Genomic DNA, 24,310 nt, shown 5'->3' on the forward strand with positions numbered 1-24,310 from the left:
CTTTAGAATGACATGCCGGGTTTGAGGAAGTGCTGGTGTTGAATGTTACTTGAGAACTCCAGCCCCAAGGGGTAAATGACATTTAAATTTCCTTTAGTAACTTTTATTCACTTCTGCGGTAATGTGGCAAATAAACTTAGCCATATTGTAAATCAAAGACAAATAAGCCAAATGCTTACCATTATAAACTTAGTGCTTCTTTTTGAAATAATTGAAGTAACTGCTCACATCGGACTGAGCGAGCAAACGCCCTTCTAAATGAAGCCAAGAACCAAACAAAAAATTCGAAGGTACAGAAATAATGGACAGCCAGGACAGGGTCATTAATTGTGCTTATTCTTTTGGTTCTTTTTTTAACATTTCCTTAGGTAAATATTATTTTCTCTGTTTTCATGTTTTATTGAGCCATTAACAAGAAGACAGAGTAAAGACTTACATTAGCTCTGAAGTGAACAAATGTCTTGCTATTCTATTCCATAGCACTGCGTTTTGCAGGTCTTTTATTTTAGACTAGCAGAATACCCGCGCTTCGCAGCAGAGAAGTAGTGTGTTAAAGAAGTTATGAAAAAGAAAAGCAAACATTTTAAAAATAACGTAAGATGATTGTTAATGTAATTGTTTTGTCATTGATATGAGTGTTGTTGTCATATCTATCTATTTATATATATATATATATATATATATATATATATATATAGCAAAATAGCTGCATTGGCAGCGAGAAGTAAAAAGAAAAGGAAACATTTTAATAATAACGTAACATGATTGACAATGTAATTGTTTTGTAATTGTCATGAGTGTTGCTGGCATATATATATATATATATATATATATATATATATATATATATATATATATATATATATATATATATATATATATATACACACACACACAGACACATATATAAACATATATATACATATAAACATATATATATATATATACACATCTATACACATATATACATACTGTATATACAACATATACATATCTACATATATACTGTATATACACATATATATACAAATCTACATATATATATCTACATATATATATATTAGGTGGGACTCGATTAAAAAATTAATCCAATTAATTAGAGGCTGTGTAAGAATTAATCTTGATTAATCGTATGTAATCGCACACGAATTTGCCCCAAATCGCAAATGTTTTTTTTTTTTATTTAAAACGGTTTTAGTGGGCGACAGAATCAAATAATAGACATGGACATGAATATTGTAAACTGAAGCTGTTTTAATTTCTAAAAAAAGCTTTTAAACTGCATTTGAATTCAAAACAGAAACAAAAATATCATCCCTGGTTAAAATTGGGCAGACTTAAAAATAAAGTGGTAGTTTAAGTACTTTAAGTACATTTTCAGAATAGTATTGTCTTTAAATAATAATAACCAAAATTTCACCATAAAGTGCAGTTTTTCTTCTTAAAAAAATAAGTCAGAAACATAAAAGGTAATTTGACCAGCTTACTCTTTAAACTCTGAGTAACATTAGCCAAAATTATTTTGTACATTAGGCTAAAACAGTGTGATCATTGAACATTTTGTAATTAGATGTATTTAGAATTACTAACGGTCACGGAAGTCCAATGATCCCCAGTAAGAGCCACAAAGTCCGCTTTCTGTAATGCATCTAATTTTGCTTGCTTTTCAGTGTGCACAAAACCATGCTTTTATCAAGGCTTCGCTCGGTAGTCGAAATGATCAGTCGTAGGAACGCGCTTTATTCCGACTCTAACATTTTTGTAGCTGTGATGTGTGCATCAGTGTAATGGATGTACCAGGAAATCATGCATTGACAAAAGTTCCCGTTTGCTTGGAATTGAAAGTGTGATTAAATGCGTTATTTTTTAACGCGTTATGGAGTACATGCATCGAAGCTTCTCAACTGTGCTTGTGCTAAGAAAGGGAAAATTTTAAAAATAACGTAACATGATTCTGCGTTAACCTAATATTTTTTCATACGTCCCAAACCAAGGAGATGGGAAGGTAAAATGAATCGGGTAGCGGGCGTACATAGTCAGTACACCCCCTCTCGGGAATCGAACCTCGAAGTTAGAGGCGAAGACTCTACAATTGCGCCACCGCTTGTCTATGCTAAAGTATGTATTGTAGATCGGGCTATAGATATACATTTATATATATACCCGTGTATCGCAGTGGAGAAGTAGAAGTTATGAAAAAGAAAAGGGAACATTTTAAAAATAACGTAACATGATTGTCAATATACAGTAATTGTTTTGTGAGTGTTATTGAATGTTGCTGTCATCAAGGATTTGATTATCATTATTTCTTTCAATCAGGCTCGTATTTGTACGATGTGTTCAAGTTACATTCCGTGTTTGTCAATCGTTGTAAAGATAAGAGGTTTCATTCATCGATTAGTTCCTTACTGCATCAATAAACAGCTCGTCTTCCTTTTTATCTGTGATGTGACAAACTGCATGCACGGGTTTTTTTTTTACGCTGTCTTCCTTTAGCGGGACATTGACTTTTTCCACCGTGTGCTTTGTTTCCACAGTAGCTGCATTTATGAATATGCTTATCAGACGCTTCATATTTTTGCTGCCTTTTCAATTGTGTAATTCGGTTTTGTTCAGCTCTTTGGAACTGTTGCTTTTATCTGTGCACTGCATCAGTTCACGTGAGCCACTCGGTGTACTTGCATCGAAGGTTCCCAGCTGTGCTGGTGCCATCTCGTGCTATGTCCATAGCTTTATTTAATGTTACCTTAGTCCTGGCACTTAAAACTTTCTCTGGCAGTTTCGCTGAGTTTGTGTCAAACACCACCCTGACCATCTCATCTTCCTCTCCATAAGCACAGTCCTTCACCCGTGAATATTTACCCGTGGCAGTTTGCTATTGGATTGCCGCTGACGGATGGCCTTATATGGGCAGGCACTAAATTACAAACGCCAGCGGCAGCCTGTCTATGAACTTAATTTAAAGTGTAGGTTTACATCGTGCTTTGTTTCCGAAGTAGCAGAACTCGCTTCTTATTGTTTCGCTGCCTTCTCAATTATATAATGCATGTTTTCTTGAGCGCTTTTTTGAGGTCTTCCTGGTTTTCTATGTACTGCGTGATTACGTGGGAGGCGTGATGATGTCACACGAAACTCCACCCCCACGGCGTTGAAGCTCATCTCCATTACAGTAAATGGAGAAAAACTGCTTCCAGTTATGACCATTACGCGTAGAATTTCAATATAAAACCTGTCCAACTTTTGTAAGGAAGCTGTAAGGAATCAACCTGCCAAATTTCAGCCTTCCACCCACACGGGAAGTTGGAGAATTAGTGATGAGTGAGTGAGTGAGTGAGTGAGTGAGTGAGGGCTTTGCCTTTTATTAGTATAGAAGAAACGTTAGCCTCCCTTCTCCAACATCCAGTACAGGGCACTGATGAGCAGGTTCAGACACCTCATTTTATAAACTTCAATAAGAAAGATGAATTACATGTTGTTGTTTCTGGCTTACAATGCCTATGGTGTAGTGAATAAAATGTATAAAAAGACTTCATGCTTGTCTCAGATGCCGACTGTTAATTGATAACCAGTAGGAGTCAAAGCCCAAAAGACTAACAGCCTGTTTTACATCTTCTGACAAACTGGAGTGCTAGTACAACTCTTAACGCCTTAAAACATTTGAAATGCATTGTGTGCTGTGTGTGTTAATAATAGTGTATGGTAACAAACATTGAAGACTTGTAGAATCTGTGATCGAAAGCAGTAATGTTAATAATGTGTAACAAATTAAATATACTGTACATTTTTTTTTTTTTTTACTTTCCTTACATTCCTTGTAAATGTGGAGGAAAAGACTTTAAGCTTTATGATGACCGTTTAAAGAATTTTCTTTTTCTTTCTTTTTTTTAATAAAATGTATTAACAACATGGAATCCTTCAGCATCTTACTGAGGCAGAGAAGTGGTGTGCTGAGAACATTTCAGGGGGCACATCTCACTCCCTTCATTAATGTCAATGGACAAAGACGACATTGAGGAGGCCCTTCAGAAATCTGATTTGCTAGCTGAATTTCCAGAAGAAGAGGAGAGGGAATATGTCTTTAGAGCCTTCATCATCCTTTATTTCACATATGGAAGACATGCATCTGTTTTTAGATAATGTGAGAGGAAAAAGGAAAATGACTGTTTTGTGAGAAAATGTAACCAATGTACATGAAAGAAAGAAAAGCCTTTACCTTAAAGTCTCAGCTGGAAAAAGCTTCATTTAACCTCACAATTTATCTGTTTGTCTAGTTTGAGAGCTGCAACAGATCACACCTGGGCTAACTGAAGCTTTATGATATGTGTATGGTAAGGGGTCCAAAAGCAACATCAGAGACACTCAGACTTTCTTAACTTTAGGACACCATGATCGCAGTTTAATTATCATTTAGTTTAAGAAGATGCATTGCCATCCAGGTTTTTATATCATTCAAACACGCATGGAGGGTCTGTATTTTAGGCAAATATATTTGAGTGTCATAAGTATAGAGAAGCCATACTTGTTAACAATGGAGCCTAAAGATAACATGCCTATCAAAAAGATAGCTGGTCCAAAGATAAAACCCTGCAGAACCCCACAAGTAAGAGAAGCTACAGAGGATGAGAACTCACCCAAATGAATAGAAACGCTCCTATTTCTTAGATAGGATTTAAACCATTTCAGGGCATTACCTTGGTTGCCTACATACTGTTCAAGGCAGGATATAAGAATCATAAGATCCACGGTATCAAAAGCTGAGGTAAGATCTAGCAGTACAAGAATGGCAGAATCTCCAGCATTAGTAATTGGGAAGAGGAGGTCACTGTTAACTTTTAACATGGATGTTTCAGTGCTGTAAGAACATCTGTATCTGGATTGGAAGTTTTTCCAGAATATTATTTTCATCAAGAAATATTTGAGTTAGGACAACTTTTTCTAAGACTTCATATAAAAAAAGGCATTTTAGAAATTGGCCTGAAACTTGACACATTAAGAGGGTCTTTATTTTGTTTTTTATAATACGTCTCTGCACCACAGCGTGTTTCAAGGCAGCAGAAACACAACCAGAAATCAAGCTAGCATTTATTAAGGTAACAATACTTGGTCTGACAGAATCAAAAAACTCCTTAACTAATCGAGAGGGGACACAGTTCAGGGGGCAATTTGTAGGATTCAGGCGTTGCACCAAATCAGACAACAGAGACGATGAAACACACAGGCACAAAGTGGTCAAAGACAGCGGAACACACTATGGGAAGAGTTGAATCTGAGCAAGCAGTGAGACCGATGACTTAATAACGGTAATCTTATTTACAAAAAAGTATATCACCGTTTGGAGAGTAAGTTGGGGTATGCGACAAATGACAAATTCCTAATGCAGTACAAGAAATGGTGATTAAAGGATTTAAAATCACTAAAAAATGGACTTGTAATTATTGCATCAACCCAAACAAACATTTTTAAAATTAAGTTTAAAATCTGTTAGTTCAGTTCCAAAATAAATAAAAAAGACGGTTTATGGAAGTGCAACTTTCAATAATACAAAGTTTTACATTTCTTTAGAAAAACAAACATTATATTATCTATTAAGCAATTTAAGAGATTTGCTTCACTTCTTTGGATAAGTACATACTTATAAGTTAGGGTCCCAGGGTGAACACTTATGCATTAAAATTAAAAACCAGGTAAACGTTTGAAAGTTTAATAACTCCACTTGAAATTTATCAACGTTATAGCAGCAGCGTAGAACAAAATTAAGAAAACACAATTCAAGACAGACAATAGAAATGAAGGTATGAACTGTATAATAAGCTGGATCATTTAAAGAATTGTTCAATACAAACACTTTCAAAAGTTTCTTTTACTGAGAACTCGAAAGTTTAGACCTTCATTTTCATGCCTGCTGATTGTTACGTTATTGATAATCATTTATTTTGTAACATAATAAATTAATGTCATTAACGGAATTTTCCTATATTGAACGAGGTTCCAGAAATAATATCAGACATGCCGTTTAGTACAAAAGTACCATAAAAATAACTTCAAATATTTTGAATGATAGAATTCACTATAATAGCAATTTGAGCAACCACATTCATATTTATTATGGTGTTTCCTTACTCCAAAATATGTTATGCCCTCTTTCTTTTAGCTACAGTATATATATTCTTTTGAAGTATTTTTGTACATTTCAAACTTTTAGTATTTATAAATGCCTGTTATGTTTGATTTGGTTATGCTACAGTGCTAGTGATTTGCTAATAGTGCATGTACCCAAAGCTAGCCATAATACTGAAAATCTGAAGGTTCATATAATCCACAACTCCTTGTTAATTGAGTCAAAGTTTATTTAAAGTATATTTGTTTCATGTTCAGTGCATGTTTCGGGTGCAGTAAGCAGTGTGGCTTCATGGCTAAAGCTCTGTGCTTTAAAGCACAAGGTGCCCACCTCTTTCCCAATAATAATTTGTTGCCCGGTGTACACCAATATTTAATGCATAGGTACCCTGTGGTTATAAACAGCAATTGTAGAGCCACTAGATTATTATACATAGCACCTTTCCTTCCTGAATATTAAAGGACGTATTATAAACAGTATTTACCAAATGAGAATTCTGAAATGACTGTGAAACACACCTTTTTAAAAGTGAGACAACTGTGACAAAAAAATTACCTGCTTATCTGTCATTTCTTTACTCAGGCAGACACAACTACGTAATGATTCACCAAGTGAAGCACAACTCTTAGATGAAGGATTACCAGCGGTCTCTGGTAATGAGATATTTACATGTATGTCACGTTCCACAGCAAGCAGTGATGAAAACATGTTGCTACACAGGGCATCTTCAGATAATATTGATCCAGAGCATGTGTCTTGTACTGGTATTTAGGAGCAGTGTTTGTGAAAGTTGGTAACCCTTTGAAATTTTTTTACAGTGTAAAATATTTTGTTCTTGCATTCATCATTGGAGACTACGTAAATCTAATCAATATGGACATTTCAAGTGACTCAGAAGATGAGCTGCTCAATCAAGACATATACGAATCCTTAAAAGGTGACACAGCTGCCAAGTAAGTTACATTGTTCAATGTCACATCTGTAATTCTTCAAAGTTTTGTTTCAGTGTCCAGGATATTCTGCACTTACTGTACAAAGTAATCAACATGGATGAAGTTGTTCGTTTTAATAGCAATAGAAAAAATGTCTGGGATGGGGCTTTGCGAGCAATGAGAAGGCCATATTTTTCTGTTAAAAAACGACTTGACATCAAATTTACTGATGATGATGGGAATTCTGAAGGTGCTGTGGATTTAGGAGGACCAATGAGAGAATTGATCAGGTTATCACTTCAGCCTATAAGAGACAGTCCTGCGTTCACATGTCCAGACAAACAGCAAACTCTATCATGCCATGCACCGAGAAAGTTTTGTGTGTTGTGGCCCAAAGTTTTTTTCCCCCTTTCTATCTATTGACATAATCTGATTTCAAATGCACTTTTCTTTGTCCAACACCCGTAAGGGAAAATGGCAATTTCTATACAGGGCAGTTAATAGCAATGAGTATTGTGCATGGAGGACCATCACCACACTTCTTTGCTCCAGTGTTATATCATGCCATTGTTTCGGATTCAGACAATGTACAAGCAGATATTGAAGATATATAAGTGATCAAGAAATAAAATGCTTGCTGTCTGAGGTATGAACAGGGTGTTTTCTCAAGTGAGCAAGTGTTTCTAGTGATTATTACATTTTCTGTTAAAATGTTTAGATGGCACAAACCAGAATGTGCACAGGAACTGTTGACAGCAGTTGAAAAGTGCAGCAATCTTCTGACACTAGCTGGGTGTTTAAGGAATATTACTATGCACAATAAAAAGGAGGATCTGCAAGATGTAATCAACTGGTATGATCTTCAGAGGACAAGAGCACCATCTGAAAGGTACTATAATCAATTTACAAAAAAAAAATGCTATTTTTATAGAATATTTTGAAACAATTCCCAATAAACTCACTCACTTACGTAATCATATAAATAAAGGTAATCAAAAGCTGTTGTTGTGTTGTGGATCTAGGGTCTGATATGAATTACTGTGTACAACTGGCATGTTTACCCTGGGTATTCCAATTACAAACATTTCCTTTCTAGTTTAACTGACAACCTTAGATTTATTTCCTAGTATAAGAGAGTTTGGATCTGTGTGTAAGCGACCTCCTCTACAAGGTGCTGCTGCTTCTGTAAGCTTTGGCCATTTGTGACCATATAAATTTAGACCATACAATTTCTGAAAATTAATGGGTGGATAAAGATATAACATACTGTGTATATATATATATATATATATATATATATATATATATATATATATATATATATATATATATATATATATATATATTCTACATATATATATCCTATAGAAAACTTCATTGATGTAAACCAGTTTTTCAGTTTAAACTATGACAAACAAGAAACAAAATGCCTTACCAGAAATATCATTGCCAAAATAAATTCCCAGCTGTTCAGACTGAATGATTTAATGGTTCAGATGTGACAGACTCAGTGCAGTGTGTGGTAAACTGACCAGTAAAGTGGAGTCGTTTACAGCTGTACAGGTTGTTATGTCAGGGCCATACTGGAGTATACAGACTCTGTGTGCTCTTAATGTGCCGTTTGCTTGTGTAGTCATATAGGATTATGTCCAGCTGAACTATCTGCCATCTCTATCTTGTTACCAGTTGTGATGCTGATGCCCGTCAGTGCCTGCTGTACAGTTGGACTCCTGGCCTCCTCCAGTCTCAGAGACCCTAAAGACAGGCTGATGTGTTCAGCACACCACTGGGACCTGATGGAGTCAAAAGGAGGATAAATGAGATATGAACAAAAATCTGCCTTGTTTTATTCTCTAAATGTAACTTTGCATATATAATCTGTATTATAATAAACATATATTTGATGATCTTAAAGAGGTATTTAAAATCCCAAACGTGATAAAGGTCCAATTAAGTCAAATAATTGAATACCCTGATTAACAGGTGCACAGTCACAAAAACTGCAAAATTATTACTCTTTCAAAGGCATAATATTTGTTCTTCACAGATCGTTTAACATAATAAACTTCAATATAAAAATAATAATTGAAATGTGATATGATAACTGTGTTTCTTACATTTATCATTGATACCATTTAGAGACTGCCAATGGATTCTTTAAAGTCACAATTTTATTGCCAACTTTCTTAACGATGTCTGTTCCCTGATACCTGAACGTGAGAGTGTCAAGTATGTGATTTGTAATATTCTGTAATCATAATACAGCGAAAAACAAACTTGAATACGAGATCCACAGACAAGAAACTGACTAGAGCTGCTGGTGTGTTGAGAACAGACATGAAGACCGCAGAATATTTGACAGACATCAGCAAACAAAGAACAGACGCTGATCTGCAGGCAGAAGGGGCGACAATGGAATAGGAATACATAAATAAATAAAAGTTGATAAATAGTCATGAAAGTACTAAAACACATTTTATGGTTGTGTATTATAGTAGAAAAGATTTAGCACTGACAGTTTATTCAACGTTTAAAATTGTAATACGTTTATAGCCCGTCTTTAAGGTGACACTTAAATGTCATTTGGACATTCGAGTAAACACCAACAGTCAAACCTTTGTTTTTATCTGACTGACTTAAAGAAGTAGAGTCCACACTTAAATCCACGTCAATCCACTAATATTAGGCGGACACAAATTTGTGTTGTTATGTTCATTTAAATTTTCTTCAGATGTTGTTTAGTAACAATAGATATCTCATATCCAAACTATTATCATTATTTTTTCAGAACCGCTAATCGTAAATGACGGTGGTAAAAATACACTGCAGTCTTAATAATGCGCTCGATAGAGTGTTATAGTTTAAGATATTGGCACTAGTAGACTATCATCGCTGATGTATTTTACGAATATACACTCTGTCTCTTACAGTCACTTTATCTTGACCGTCCACCTTTAGAAAATACTCCCACCTTTCTTTTTACGTATTCCATAAGGCAATTGGCTAAAGTGACCCATGAATGACAAAAAAACACCGATTGTCGATTTTTTGAATAAAACGGTGATTGACCGCCACGTATAATTTGCGATTGGCTGATCAGTGACTGACGTGCGCAAATTTAATATATGAATGGCTGAAGTCGAAAATGATATTCACGCCCATTTTACTCCGGTCTGCAGCATTGAATCAGAGGACCTTGGTGGGCAGGTCAATAACAGAATTTGATATTCAATCCTGTAAGACACAGGGACCGCGCAACTCGGACAGGCACCGCAGATCAGGATAGTATTGCAAGTTTTGGGACGATACCGTTTTCGTCGCCCTTGATGACGTACTTGGAGTACTTTGACCCGTGACGTCGCCGAAGCGGCAGATACGGAAGTCGGCGCGCGCTTCTCGCTTGTATTCAGCAAAGTAAAACAGGCTGCTGTGTAGGTCGGCTTTAAAAAGTATCACATCGCACACGGGGTGAAGGTAAGAAATATGAGTTTGAGGTCGTCATGTTATGAATGTGGATTTTTCATTTGCTGCAGACGGAGTCAGTTTTGAAAGGAAGTCATTATTCGTGGTTTGGGTACGGAAGTTTACCAATGCGTGACTTTCCGTCCTCTCCAGTTAAAGGAAGTAAGTAGAGGGAAGCAGGCCCTTTGTGTCTATCTCGTTAATTTCAGTAACACACACAGCGCTTTAATTTGTACTTTCCTTTCTGCTTTACTTTTCCACGGTGTTCGTTATCGGTCGGCATTTCAGAAAGTAGCGAGGAGTTAGTCGGGCTTTACACTTAAGATCAGAAAAAGACAAACACGAACGGAAACAAACTGGAGTCCACGACCGTGGAGAAAAGTCGAAGTACATGCGAAACCAAGAACGAAAACAAATGTATAGAGGGAGAGAAAGTGTAGCGCTGTCGTGCCGGTATTCCTCGGGTGTAACCCGCCTGGAGAAGTCTAAATGTAATGTTCATATCTGTTAATGACGGGCGTCCATAATCGGTATGTGTGTATTTATATACACGGCTTAGAATTCTGAAACCTGCTTAATTCAATGTAGTCGGCATATATTTACATGCTTTGCATGGATGAAAAAGTATATGGATGTTGTTTGGTTTCTCTTTTAGCTCGTGTCATGTGAAAAAGTCTGTTTTGGTGCTAAAATCCAAAACCAGTAATGCATGTTGATGAATATTGGGAGGTTAATAGAGATTTGTGGTTGGTATTACTGGCTTACAGTTCCAGCAAAATAAATTTTCTGGTCTGTATGTATTCTCCATGTGTTCCCTATTTATTCATTTATTTCTTTTTTTCATCCTTATTTCTAAAGATTCCCAGGTTTAGTGGGCTGGCAAACCTAACCTGACTTACTATGGTAGTGGATACGCATGCACTTTTATCCTACGATATCCCGTAGTCAGTTCCTACCTTGCACAGCTACTCTGATTTTCTTCCCATATCTCACTGACATCAGTTTCTGTGTACTTTGTACTAGATATAGACGTGAGTTGGATGGTAAAACGCATATGGCGGCTGCTCACTATATGTAGTTTTATCACACTGAGCTCGGCCAGGGTGTGTGGGTCACCTTTTTGTGCCACTAGGAACTCAAGTGAACACCACAGACTGGCCTGGCATCCCTCATCTCAGCAAGGGTCTGCTTGATTTAATTAAGATCTTCATGAGCGTCAGTAATTGGTTGTTCTTTGTCTGGCCCCTCCCCATGTGGGTTACCCATGGTACATTGGTCACTGAGGAGCACAGATCTCCAGACATTGCAGCACTAAGGATGAGTGAGGCACTCAAGGTCTCAATACTGGGAGAAGTTATTTAGTAGGAGTTTATTACTATTTTTAAATGTTTTTTTTTTCCTTATGGTTTTGTGTGTTTGCGTGCAACATTTACTTCCATGTGATGGATCTGATAAACTTACTACTGGATTTGTGTTGTTGGAAACGTCAATAAAGTTCTGTTTCAGAGACTTGGAAATAAGATCTGCAAATATCCGTTAAGACGCACAATTTAGTTGCTGTCCACCATTATTTTTAAGCATTTTTTTCCTGACAGTTTAATTTCTAAACTCTCTACTCACACATATGATGCCCATTATATACGACACTCCTTGAGTCTTCAATCTGTGAGGTCATAATTAAAGTTATAGCTGTGGACAGAAGTAGATTATATTGGAAAAGAATTCAATAAAGTGGACAGGAAAAGATTATGTGAATTAATAAAAGTCCACAAAGATGCTTGTTCACTGAGTATTTTACGTCACATCTTTACTGTGATTATATACATTTAGTTGTCTTTGAATTTGAGGAGGAAATTTTCAGAAATAATAGTTTTTATTAATGTGAAGTCCTTCCAAATGTTTGATTACTCACAGTAGACATCAGAAGCTGCTACATTGACAGTAAACCCTCAATTAGTAGTAAGTGAGCAGCCATTGTAGCAGTGTATTGGCTTAAAGAATTACAAGCCTTATATTTTTTTAAAAGGGTCTCTACCTGTGTGGTTTGTAAAACTTCTTTAAAGTTTTAAATCAGTGAGTTGAGATTTTTTAGCTCATCCTGATACCTGCCACTGTTGTATTTGTTTTTTACACTTGCAGTGTTCTTTCTACTGTACTGACCAGTTCAATTCTCTTCATGTTTTATAAATTTAGTAAAAGTTGGAAACCTGTGGTTGATACGGCCTTCCAAAATAAAGATTAGATGTTTGTCTCATTAAAAACTGTTCCTCGTGTGCCGTAATCCTACTGCTATCCCTCACTTGTTATAATCTTTATATCTTTAAATGTGCTTTAGCAACTCTTTGTAATTTGTAACCAACATGTATTTCCTAAATTGAAGACCCGCTCTTCTGTATTTACATCTACTGATTTGACAAAATGCCTGACAGTCCACAGGATGAAGAGCACACCATAGTTTGAGGTCAGATGTTCATTTAATGACATCTTGTCCTCTCACTGTTTAATAGTACTGTGATTATGTTTTACCTTATTAAATGTAGAGCCCCCCACAGCATATTTTTTTAGGGCTGCGCTACCCCATACCAGCTTAGTTCAGGACTGGGGATGTTCAAATCGTAACACAGGCCAATATCACTGGTTATTTCTGTTCCTAAGAATTTGTTTGAAATGTCATAATAAAGCTTGAACCACCATCTTATCAGAGTTGTTATGGTCAGGTTTAAAAGTTTTAGGAAAAATAAAAGTTTAGTCAAACTTCAAAATTCAATCAAAAACTTCAATCAAAAACTCCACATAATTAATATTAATAAGTCTGTATGAATTCTCAAAGGAAACATAGAAAATGTGTTGTGAATTAGAAATTAAAAATCTAACAAAAATCCAGCAGACCATGTTCACCACAAATTGAAGCTCATGTAACACAGGCTAACAAGAAAGTGCTGACAATTGAAATACTGCATTTGAATTCTTCCAACTAAATGAGTATTTGTGTGAGACATGTAGTGTAGGATCGTTTACTTTTTGTTAAAAAAAAGAAAAGTCTACACATGCCAAGAATACATGACATGACAATTGATATAATTAATATAAGGCCTACGATTCTTAGTTTTTAATACGCAAGATAAAATCGGAAAAAGCTACACATAGAAAATTGAATAACAAACTGAGATTACATTAAGAATTCTTAAGAGATCAGTTGATTTAGTTAATGATTTGTTTTTGTTGAGAATACAAACCTATGAGTGTAGTTGAGTTTATTTAATAATAGATTGGTTCATAACCACTTTATTCTACTAATGATGGTATCCATCTCTTACATGTGCCAGTATTTGGTAGGATGCCAATTCAAATCTCTTTATGCTAGAAGTACAGTTGAGCGAAGCCCTTAAACTGAAAATTTCTTCAGGGGCTCTTGCTGTACAATGGCCGACCACACACTCTGTCCCATAAAGGTCTTGCGAAAAGACAATATCACCTCGGGGATTAATATAGTGTACCTACTATACCTATATAATATAGTATAACTTGTAGTTACAGACTCATTAACTGAGTTAATGGATGTATTATCAACATTAATTGTATATAACAGCTTTGAAAAGGGAACTGACTACGATTATTTAATTCATGCTCAATAATGGACTTCTCCAAAACTAGTGGTCAAACACTCAACTACATTTACCTTTATTTATTTGGCTGATATCTTTATTCAAGGTGACTTACAATATGTAAGATACAATTGGTTACATTTCTTTTTTGGTTAAAAATAAACCTGTAGGACAGAATGTTCAGCCCCTTTACCGAACATACAAGTATCTCTTACGTCAAGGGGCTTGTTGCATTGTGTTTTATTAACTAGTTAGTATTAGTGACATATTTTTAGGCAGGAATTCTCTCATTTTACTTTTAATAAGGTACAGATGGAGTCAACGCCATTTGCTTTGTTAAGTTGGCATTTGAAATGTCACTGGAGGGTCAGTGTTATGATTTAATTAGTGCAATATGCAGTTATCATGTCTGATATGTTTAGTTCATTTATAGATAATAAACTGTTAGATATGTATGTATGTGTGTGTGTATATATATATATATATATATATACACACACATACATACATTAGTCACACTGATGTGGTCAACTTTGTGGTAAGGGGAAAACGCATCTGGGATGGAGTCATATACCGTTATACACTTCTCTAATTGAAAGGCCTACACATCTAATGGATATGATGCCCTGCCTCATTTGATTTGTTAATTGCCATTGTCTTGCCATTATCACTGGAATATTGTCCAAGTAGTACTTCAGGATGTGTAGTAACAGTCTTGTCCAGCTCTGCTTTAAGACACACAGAGGGCTTGTAAGTAATCAACACAAGTTGGGACACCTCTGCAAATTGTTTGCTTCAACGTTCAAGACTTCATTTACTTGAATTTCTGCAGAACATCTGTAGGTTGTAACTGATTAATTTTCCCTGAAATTCCCTTTTTCAGTTGTTGCTAACCAACTTTAAATGTAAACCTCAAACAGTTTACTGCTTACCTTTTGACTGGTAGTGGTCTTGTCTGAAATATAAATTAATTTAAAAAAAAAAAATAGATTCTTTAAATCTCAAGAAAAGCGTGTTTGTATATATGTATGTAGCTGGATACAGAGAAGCTAAGAACTTAAATGTTTATCAGGCAGTAGAGGGCTTTGGGAGATCAACAAGACAGTGGTTGGAAAAAGGAGAAAAAATATATACTTTTTTTAGGGGTAAAATTAACAGGCTGTGAAAGCTCATAATTTGTTTTGTTCTTTTTGAGAATCCTACATTAATTGAAGAATTTACTACAATTTTTTTATAAACAACTTTGTTAGATAGTAATCTTGACGAGGTCGTTGAAATATTTGGACCCAAGCATATAAATATAAATGTAAATGAAATAGGCCATCAACCCTTCATGTCACACTAGCTGGAACAATTAACACTGTTAAGATGAATATTCTTCCTAAGCTGCTTTTTTTATTTCAAAACATACCAATATACATTAATAAATTGTTCTTTAAGCAATTAGATTCAACAATAACCTCATTTATTTGGAATTCAAAACATCCACGCATCAAAAGAGCGACCCTACAAAGACAAAAGGCAGAAGGTGGCATGGCTCTACCTAACTTCCAGTTTTATTACTGGGCGGCAAATATACAGTCGATAAGAACCTGGACACAAATAGAAGAACATACACAGGCATGGACCGCAATAGAAGTAAAATCCTGCAGTACTTCTTTGTATTCCCTGCTCTGCGCTCCAATAAACACACGTTATCGGCAATACACTAATAACCCAATTGTGCTCCACTCACTTAGAATCTGGAACCAATGTAGACAGCATTTTAAGACGGAGAAGCTTCTTTTTGTGGCACCCCTGCAAGAGAACCACCTCTTTCAACCTTCACAAACATATGCAGTTTTTAATATCTGGAAAAAGTTTGGAATTAACTTACTTAGAGATCTTCATATAGACAACGTCTTTGCATCCTATGAACAATTACATTCCAAATTTAACATTCCAGCTACACATTTCTTTCACTATCTTCAAATCAGGAACTTTGTTAAACAGAACCTTCCAGATTTTCCTCATCTTGCACCCTCATCCACGCTGGAAAACATATTGCTCAATTTTGAGGAATTAGACTCCATCTCTACAATATATAAAATCATTTTACAATCCCTCCCTTTCAAAGATCCAAGAGTACACTGGGAAAAAGACCTCTCAATTAATATATCAGAAAAGGAGTGGAAAGTAGCAATGCAGAGAATTCACTTGAGCTCCATATGCGCAAAGCATACAATTATACAACTCAAAATTATATATCGAGCACATCTGTCTCGACTAAAACTCTCCAAAATGTTTCCAGGGCATGATCCAACCTGCTTAGCGTTGCAACCAAGTCCCAGCCTCACTGGGTCACATGTTCTGGGCCTGCACCAAATTAACATTATTCTGGACAAAAATTTTTAATTACCTCTCAGACAGCCTTGGACTCACAATCCCTCCTAACCCATTAACAGCTGCGTTTGGGGTTCTTCCAGAGGGTCTTAAAGTGGAGAAAGACAAACAAACTGTGATTGCATTCACTACACTGTTGGCACGCAGACTTATTCTGATAAACTGGAAGAACCCAAACTCTCCTCTTTTAAGTCAGTGGGAAACTGATGTGTTATATTATTTAAAATTGGAAAAAATCAAATACTCCGTTAGAGGATCTGTACAGACTTTTTTCAAAACATGGCAGGATCTAATCAGTAATATTTTAAAATAAGTTTATAAAGCACAGAGAATTTATTAATTTAGGTATTTTTACAAGCCTTAAATCTTCCACCGTTTGGCTTGCTCTCTCTCTCAGGGGTGGGGATCGATCTGTTCTTAACATAATTCTTTTTTTTGTAAAAACTTGATTGCTATGTATTGATTGTAATAAAATTAATAAATGGGAAAAAAAAAAAGAATTTAAAAAATAATAAATCACTTGGGAACGATAACGTAACCTCAGAATTTTATAAAATGTTTACAGATCACATTTCATATTTTTTAATTTCAACTTTCAGAGAAATGTGGGATAAATGACCTTGTTGACGAATGTCAGTCAAGTTATGTTAAAGATCTTTATATTTCTAATAATGTTTGTTCGATTTTAGACTTGACTGAATATAATGAATTGCTTTCTGGAGACCCAGTGATTCTATTTCTGGATTTTCAAAAGGTATTTCACACAAAAAGACATGAATTTATATTTTGACAAAAATTATTTATGAATTTAGGGCAACTGTACAAAATTTTAAATCTAATTGTTTATTTTTTTAAAGCAAGTATGATGGTTTATAAGTGAAGTAATGGCTCAGTTAAAGTGTCTCGTGGTATCTCCCCACAATTTGAAATTCACTGAGGAATTTGTCAGCATTGCCCCTTATCACCCATATCCCCCGCGTTTTCTCCTTACGTTTCAAATTCTTAAGTTTGTTGGTCACTCAAAGAGAACTTTTAAAATGTCAGTGAAGTTCAAACAGCACTTGATGTTATTAAAACATTTTAATGCAAATGTGAACTACTGCGAAATTCCAGCTACTTACTTGGAAATAAAAATCAACAAAACAACAAGTGAAAAGAGTGTGCTAGACCTTAATTCAGTTGCTCCTTAATTAAGAGAACAGTTAACTCATGGCTAACTAGAGATCTTGCTGTTCATGGCAGATTATTAATACCAAAACTAAATGCTTATCTCATATTTCCTCTTCATTTTCAACTCTATAAATTTCAGACTCCTCTTGTACCCTTCTTTTCATTGCCAGCCTTTAGCAATGGAAAAATGAAACTAGTAAAAGTTTAATGGACGTCATTGAACTTAATCATCAGTTTGTGTAACGTTAATGCAAATGGCCAGCAGATGTCACTAGGGAGGTAGTGTTAAATGCTTCAACATGATTTCCAACGCAGTTACTTCAAATGTTTCGATGCTTCTTGAGACTTCACTCCGCCCATTCCTACTTTACACTTATTAGTCTTCTTCTTTCGGCTGCTCACATTAGGGGTTGCCACAGAGGATCATCGCAATAGTTATTTATTCTTTCCAGTATTTAAATAATGTGCAATAACTCGGTTTAGTTTTTATTCTTTCCATTTGTATATAGCGTCACAGAACTTTTCTTGCAACTTTTTGCACTATTTGTTTCTCTGTTTATTTACTTGTTGTGTTCTACATATATGTCTGCACTGACGGAGATGCTTTTACTCTCATTGTACATGTGTATAGTGACAATAAAAGGCATTCTCATTTTTCCATCTCTTTCTGTCCTTTTCCTTTGTCACACTCGTCACCTTCATGTCCTCTCTTGGCACATCCATAAACCTTCTCTTAAGCCTTCCTCTTTTCCTCCTGTCTGACAGCTCTATCCTTATCATTCTTCTCCCAATATTCCCAGCATCTCTCCCCTACATCAAACCAACACAATCTCGCCTCTCTGACTTTGTCTCCAAACCTGAGCTGACCCTCTATTGTCGTCTTTTCTAATCCTGTTCATCCTCGTCACACCCAATGCAAATCTGAGCATCTCTAACTCTGCCACCTTCAGCTCTGTCTCCTGCTTTCTGGTGAGTACCACCCATATAACATAGCTGGTCTCACTACCGTCTTGTAAATCTTCCCTTTCACTCTTTCTGATACCCTTCTGTCACAAATCACTCCTGACACTCTTTTCCACCCTGCCTTTTTCACTTCTTTTCCACAATCCCCATTACTCTGTATTATTGATCCGAAGTATTTAAACTCCTCCACCTTCTCCAACTCAACTCCTTGCATCCTCACCATTCCACTGACCTCCCTCTCATTGACATGCACATTTTCTGTCTTGTTCATACTGACCTTCATTCCTCTCCTCTCTAGAGCAGATCTCCACCTCTCCTCACGTTAATAACTGGCAAAGGTTGGCCATCAACTTTCTGCACACTTTGTGCTGTGGATTTAATTTTAAATTTGCCAGTTTTACCAAACAATTTACACTCAAAAACCCCTAATGACAAAGTGAAGAAATGTCATCTGAAAGGTTTCGAAATGTAATGCAAATCAATAAACTGAATCTCTCATTCATGTAAGTATTCAGACTCTTAAAAGCCCCCTTGGCAACAGTTCCAGCTTTGAGTCTTCCTAAGTAAGTCTCTATAGGCTGAGCACACCTGGATTTGAGCAGTTTATTGAATTTATCTTGGTAGATCTTCTCACTCCTGTGTGCCGTTTCGGAGTTTTGTGAAGTTATTTTATGGTGGCTGGAGTGCCAGTCATGCTGGCAACCCCCAAGTTTTCCCTGTAAGTCGGAGGACCACTTTTAGGTCCGGATGCAGTTTAATGTCATACCCATGACTGAACAGGGGATTGCCAACAAGGATCATGAGCTGTTTTGTCATGTGATAGGTGTGGCAACACACTGTACCAATGCATGGTCCCCATCCTATGTGGCCTGAGATATTTGCAAGCTTTGTTAGATTGTATGGGAAGCATCTGAAAATCTGTCTGGTCTCTCCACAGTTGTTCTATGGGTTTTAAGTGTGGTCTTTAGCTTGACCACTTTTGGACACTCGGAAACTTGCCCCAAAGCCACCACCCCATAGCATGATGCTGCCACCACCCCATAGCATGATGCTGCCACCACCCCATAGCATGATGCTGCCAACACCATGCTTCAATGAAGGGATGATATTAGGCAGATGATTAGCAGTGCGGTACTTTTTGCCAGAGACAGTGTTTGGAATTTTACCTAAATAGTTTAAATTCTGTCTCATGCAACCAGAGAATCTTTTTTCTCATGCTCTCAGTGTCTTTTAAATGTCAGTTGGCAAACTCCAAGTGGTCCGTTTATATACATTTTACTCAATAGTGACTTCCATCTAGCCACTCTATCAAAAATGCCTGATTGATGGAGTGCTGCCAAGATGTTCATTATTCTAACCGGTTCTCCTGACTTCTGAAGCTCTTTTACAACCATTAGCTTTTTGATCACCTTCATGACCAATGCCTATCTTGGAGTGTTACTCTGTTTGGCTGGACTGCACATTCAAGGTGAAATCCTTGGTGGTGCCAAACTTCCATTTCTCAATTATTGAGTCCAAAGTCTCAATGGAAATTCCCACAGCTTTACTAGTGTTTTTTATTCCCTTATCCTTATCTGTACATCAACACAATTTGATTGCAGAGGTCCACAGAGAATTCCTCTGACATCTTGGCTTAGGTTTTGCTGTGGCATACCGTTTGAATCGTGGGGCTTTACACACACAGGTACACGTGTGCTTTTCTTAACAATGTCAAATGAAGTCAGTTTGTCACAGGTGGTCTCCAATGAGGTTCTAGACACATCTCAAGAAGAATGAAAGTGAGAAAGAATATTTAGAATTATGGAGTTTCAGAGTTCAGAGTATAAGCGTGTGTCACTTATGCATTAACCGACAGTATAACATTACACCTTTCATAAGCTGAAATAATATTTTTAAATTGTAACTGTCACTTAGCCATTGAAGTGTTGTAACCCTGATGGTGCAGAACAATAGGGAAGTACATGTTTTGCAAAGTGCTTTCTCTGTACCTGTCTTGCAAAACTAGCCATAGCTGAATTACATAGCCTAAGCTGGGTGGGGAGCCTGGGACTGTGGTGTGCCGACAGTTCCTCTTATCTAAAGACTACCGTGTACTTCTGCACATAGTGATCTAATATGTCATTTTAAGCTACTTGCTAACTTTGCATGACCTCAAAATGAACTGCCATACTTCCTGTTTTTATTTAGTAAACAAGTTGGGTATAAAAAGAGGGAAACAAGCTGCTGATGGGGGGGCTGTCTGTAGCAAACTGAGCTGAGAGCTGCTGCGGCCTCCTGCTCACCAAGAATAAAGATTGCTTTTTACCTTACATTGGTGTCCGTCCCCTGTCGTTCTTGACTTTCAGCAACAACAAAAGCAAACAGGATGCACCTGAACACAATCTGAAGAGCTACAGCAAAGTGTCTGAATACTTCTGTTGTTGAAATGAGAGAATACAGTTTTTAAACTTTTTTGAAAATGTATTTTCATTTTGTCATCATGGGTTATTGAGTGTACATTGATGGGGTAAAATGTCAAATGTATCCTTTTAAAATTAACCCTGCAACACAATAAAGTTTGCAGAAAGTGAAAGGCTGTGAATACTTGATGAAACCTCCATACGGTTTATGTAAACTGCTTAATCCAGTTTAAATAGCATACATTTCCATGCATTGAGTGGGAATGGATTTTTTTCTCTCCTTAATCCTATCCCACCGTACTTCACAATTTTATATCATTTGCTGCTAAAGTTCAACTGTTAATGCCTGATAATGATTTTTAAAGAAGTTATTAACAATTTTAAGTCTGTGTTCCTGCCGCTCCGCTCCAGTAGTGCGAGTTTAAACCTCAGCCTGTTTACTTCCCATGTGTAGTTTTCATTTGTGCCCTGTTTCTGCCATTATTATTATTTTTTTTTTTTCTGCCATGTTCTAATGATTCACTGACAAATTTAACAAGGTAGTTTTAGATCAGTACTAAGTGTTTTGACTTTCGTATCAATTCCAGCTTTCAGACCGCAGTATTGGTACCAATAACAGTTATCCCTACATGCCACCTAACCTCTCTCCTCTTATCAAGATCCTCTTTAAGTAGAATATTCCTGAAGATTAGTTATTGGTTGCTACTTACAGTATCTGGTTTCTCCTCTTAGGATTACCCACAGCAGATTGGTTGTCTTGTGTCAGCTTATTGGACATTCCCTCCGCTCCCAGAATTGTTTCACATCTGATAATTTGAAATAAAGAGTAATGTTACTGTCAGTATGCTATGAACGGTCAATGTTTATATAAACCTTACAGAGAGGGTGTTGTGAAATGACATTCAAGTGACTTCAGATCTCAGCTTTGAAGTTTTAATGAAGTTAATTCCTGTTCTTTTTACAGAGAATAAAAAGCTGATGTTTACTGGAACATCTCAATGGATGTGAAACGGGAGAGCTGTGATGTGGACACAAATATCATGGATATTAAGGAGGAGAACTGTGAGTTGGAGTCCATCTACCTTAAACAGGAAAGTCTCTTCATTAAGGAGGAGAGCAGTGAACTGCAGACAGTGGGCATTAAAGAAGACGAAGAAGAGAGGTCCGTCAGTATTGAGACACTTATCCATACAAATCTGGACAGTGTAAAAGAAGACAACCTTCATGATGGGTGTCAAGATGGAGTGGTGACCAAATTAGACTCTTCTCAAAGCAGACACTGTTCATCTCCAGAGCCTTCTGTCAATGTGAAGACTGAATCATTACAGTCTAAAGCAAAGAGGACTAAGAAAACTACATCTGTTAGAGCTCGGGAAAATCGGCCAACATCTGCAAAGAAGTCTGGAAAAAGTAAGTGCAAAATAAAAAATGGGCAACTTTTTGGGTTGGGGTTTATGGGCTTGAAAAGTGTGGTCTTGCGTTTTTTATGGTAAATACTGTTTTATTGTGTGCTTAAATGTAGTTTGAGATTTTACCAATGTTTATGTAAGGTTTAGCAATTTTTCAGCCAAAAGTCCTAAACATGTCCTTGGTAAAGACTGCTATACAAATGTACAGCTGCAGTAGAAGGTTGTGAACCTTTTGGAATTTTCTGGATATCTGCTTCAATTCATCTTAACAATGTGATCTGATCTTCAACTATACTCCAAATACAGGCCAGCACACTTGCCTAAGCTAATAACACACAAACAATTGGACGACTTCTTGTCAGTCCTGAACACATCATTTTAACATTCGCAGTCTGCTTTGTGACACTCCTGTCATAACCGACTGGTTGACCCTTTTTTAATAGTAATGGCCTCCACCAAACTTTTCATGTAGCTTCTGATCGGCATTGAATATTAATCCATACCTTCTCTCCAAACCTTTTTGGTTCCTTTTATTCCTGAGAGCTCTTCTCTGTTCAGTTCTCTTTAGGTCAAGCCACAAAATCGCGTGTCTCTTACTGGCAGTTCCTAAACACCAATTTCCTTCTGTTTACCTCTTTGTCTTTTTTAATTTTTTCCTGTGTTCGGTTTCATTGTCCAGTGTCATAACTCAACTTTTGTTAATCTTCTGCTATCCTAATGTTTTGCGCGTCTCTTGCTGGTCCTTACAAAACGCCCTGCGCAGAATTCGCACTATAACATAGCATAAGCACAAAAGCCGAAATGTGCTTACGCACAGAAAAATATAGATGCCGGAATCTGTGCATACTCCAACGTCCACGTTCTTCCGCTACATAAATCTCGATCATCGTGAAAAGTAATGCTCGTGCATACGCTTTAATTTATGTAATGTCCCAACTTCTCCCAGAATTACGCGTCTTTGAATTTGCAAATCAATACAAAATCGACCTTAACCTCAGCCTTCTGTGAAAAGAAAATGGGAACAGCACGGGGGAAAATATAAGAATTTCAGCGAATTCCAAGTGGGAGGCAAAGGAAAAACATACTATACTTGGCAAAAAAAGAAACCTCCTCTGACTTTCAACTGTTTTTACTTTCAGTAAACTTAATGTGTAAATATTTGTATGAACACTAAAAGAGTCAACACCATAAGACATAAACTAAAAATGTTTCACAATGTGTCCCTGAATGAAGGGAGGCTCAAAATCAAAAGTACCAGTCAGTATGTGGTGTGGCCACCAGCTGCTTGAAGTACTGCAGTGCATCTCCTCCTCATGGACTGGACCAGATTTGTCAGTTCTTGCTGTGAGATGTTACCCCACTCTTCCACCAAGGCACCTGCAAGTTCCTGGACATTTCTGGGGGGAATGGCACTAGCCCTCACCCTGCAATCCAACAGGTCCCAGACGTGCTCAATGGGATTGAGATCCGGGCTCTTCCACTGCGAGGATGATCAGCTGTCCTTCCTGTCTCCCTGTAGCGCTGTCTTATGCGTCTCACAGTGCGGACATGGCAATTTATTGCCCTAGCCACATCAGCAGTCCTCATGCCTCCCTGCAGCATGCCTAATGCACGTTCACACAGATGTGCAGGGACCCTGGGCCTCTGTCTTTGGGTGTTTTTCACAGTCGGTAGACAAGTCTCTTTAGTGTCCTGCGTTTTTAGAACTGTGACCTTAAATGCCTACTTTCTGTAAGCTGTTAAGGTCTTAACGACCATTCCACAGGTGCATGTTAATTAATTGATTATGGTTAATTGAACATGCATGGAAAACATTGTTTAAACCCTTTACAATGAAGATCTGTAAAGTTATTTGGATTTTTAAAACATT

At 36.7% G+C, this 24,310-nt stretch overlaps 1 protein-coding gene across 1 annotated transcript in view; it reads left to right on the top strand.

Annotated features, from left to right (window-relative positions):
* The first annotated feature begins 10,425 nt into the window (after positions 1–10,425).
* Positions 10,426–24,310, top strand: part of LOC120533476 (gastrula zinc finger protein XlCGF57.1-like) — an 87,527-nt gene continuing 73,642 nt past the window's right edge. The window contains exons 1-2 of the mRNA XM_039760392.1: positions 10,426–10,524; positions 21,996–22,441. Of these exons, the coding sequence (XP_039616326.1) occupies positions 22,030–22,441 (412 nt within the window). The 5' untranslated portion in view covers positions 10,426–10,524; positions 21,996–22,029. The remainder of the gene's footprint in view (positions 10,525–21,995; positions 22,442–24,310) is intronic.

The sequence above is a fragment of the Polypterus senegalus genome, chromosome 8 (assembly GCF_016835505.1).
Source record: "Polypterus senegalus isolate Bchr_013 chromosome 8, ASM1683550v1, whole genome shotgun sequence".
In the NCBI taxonomy this organism is placed as follows: domain Eukaryota; kingdom Metazoa; phylum Chordata; class Cladistia; order Polypteriformes; family Polypteridae; genus Polypterus; species Polypterus senegalus.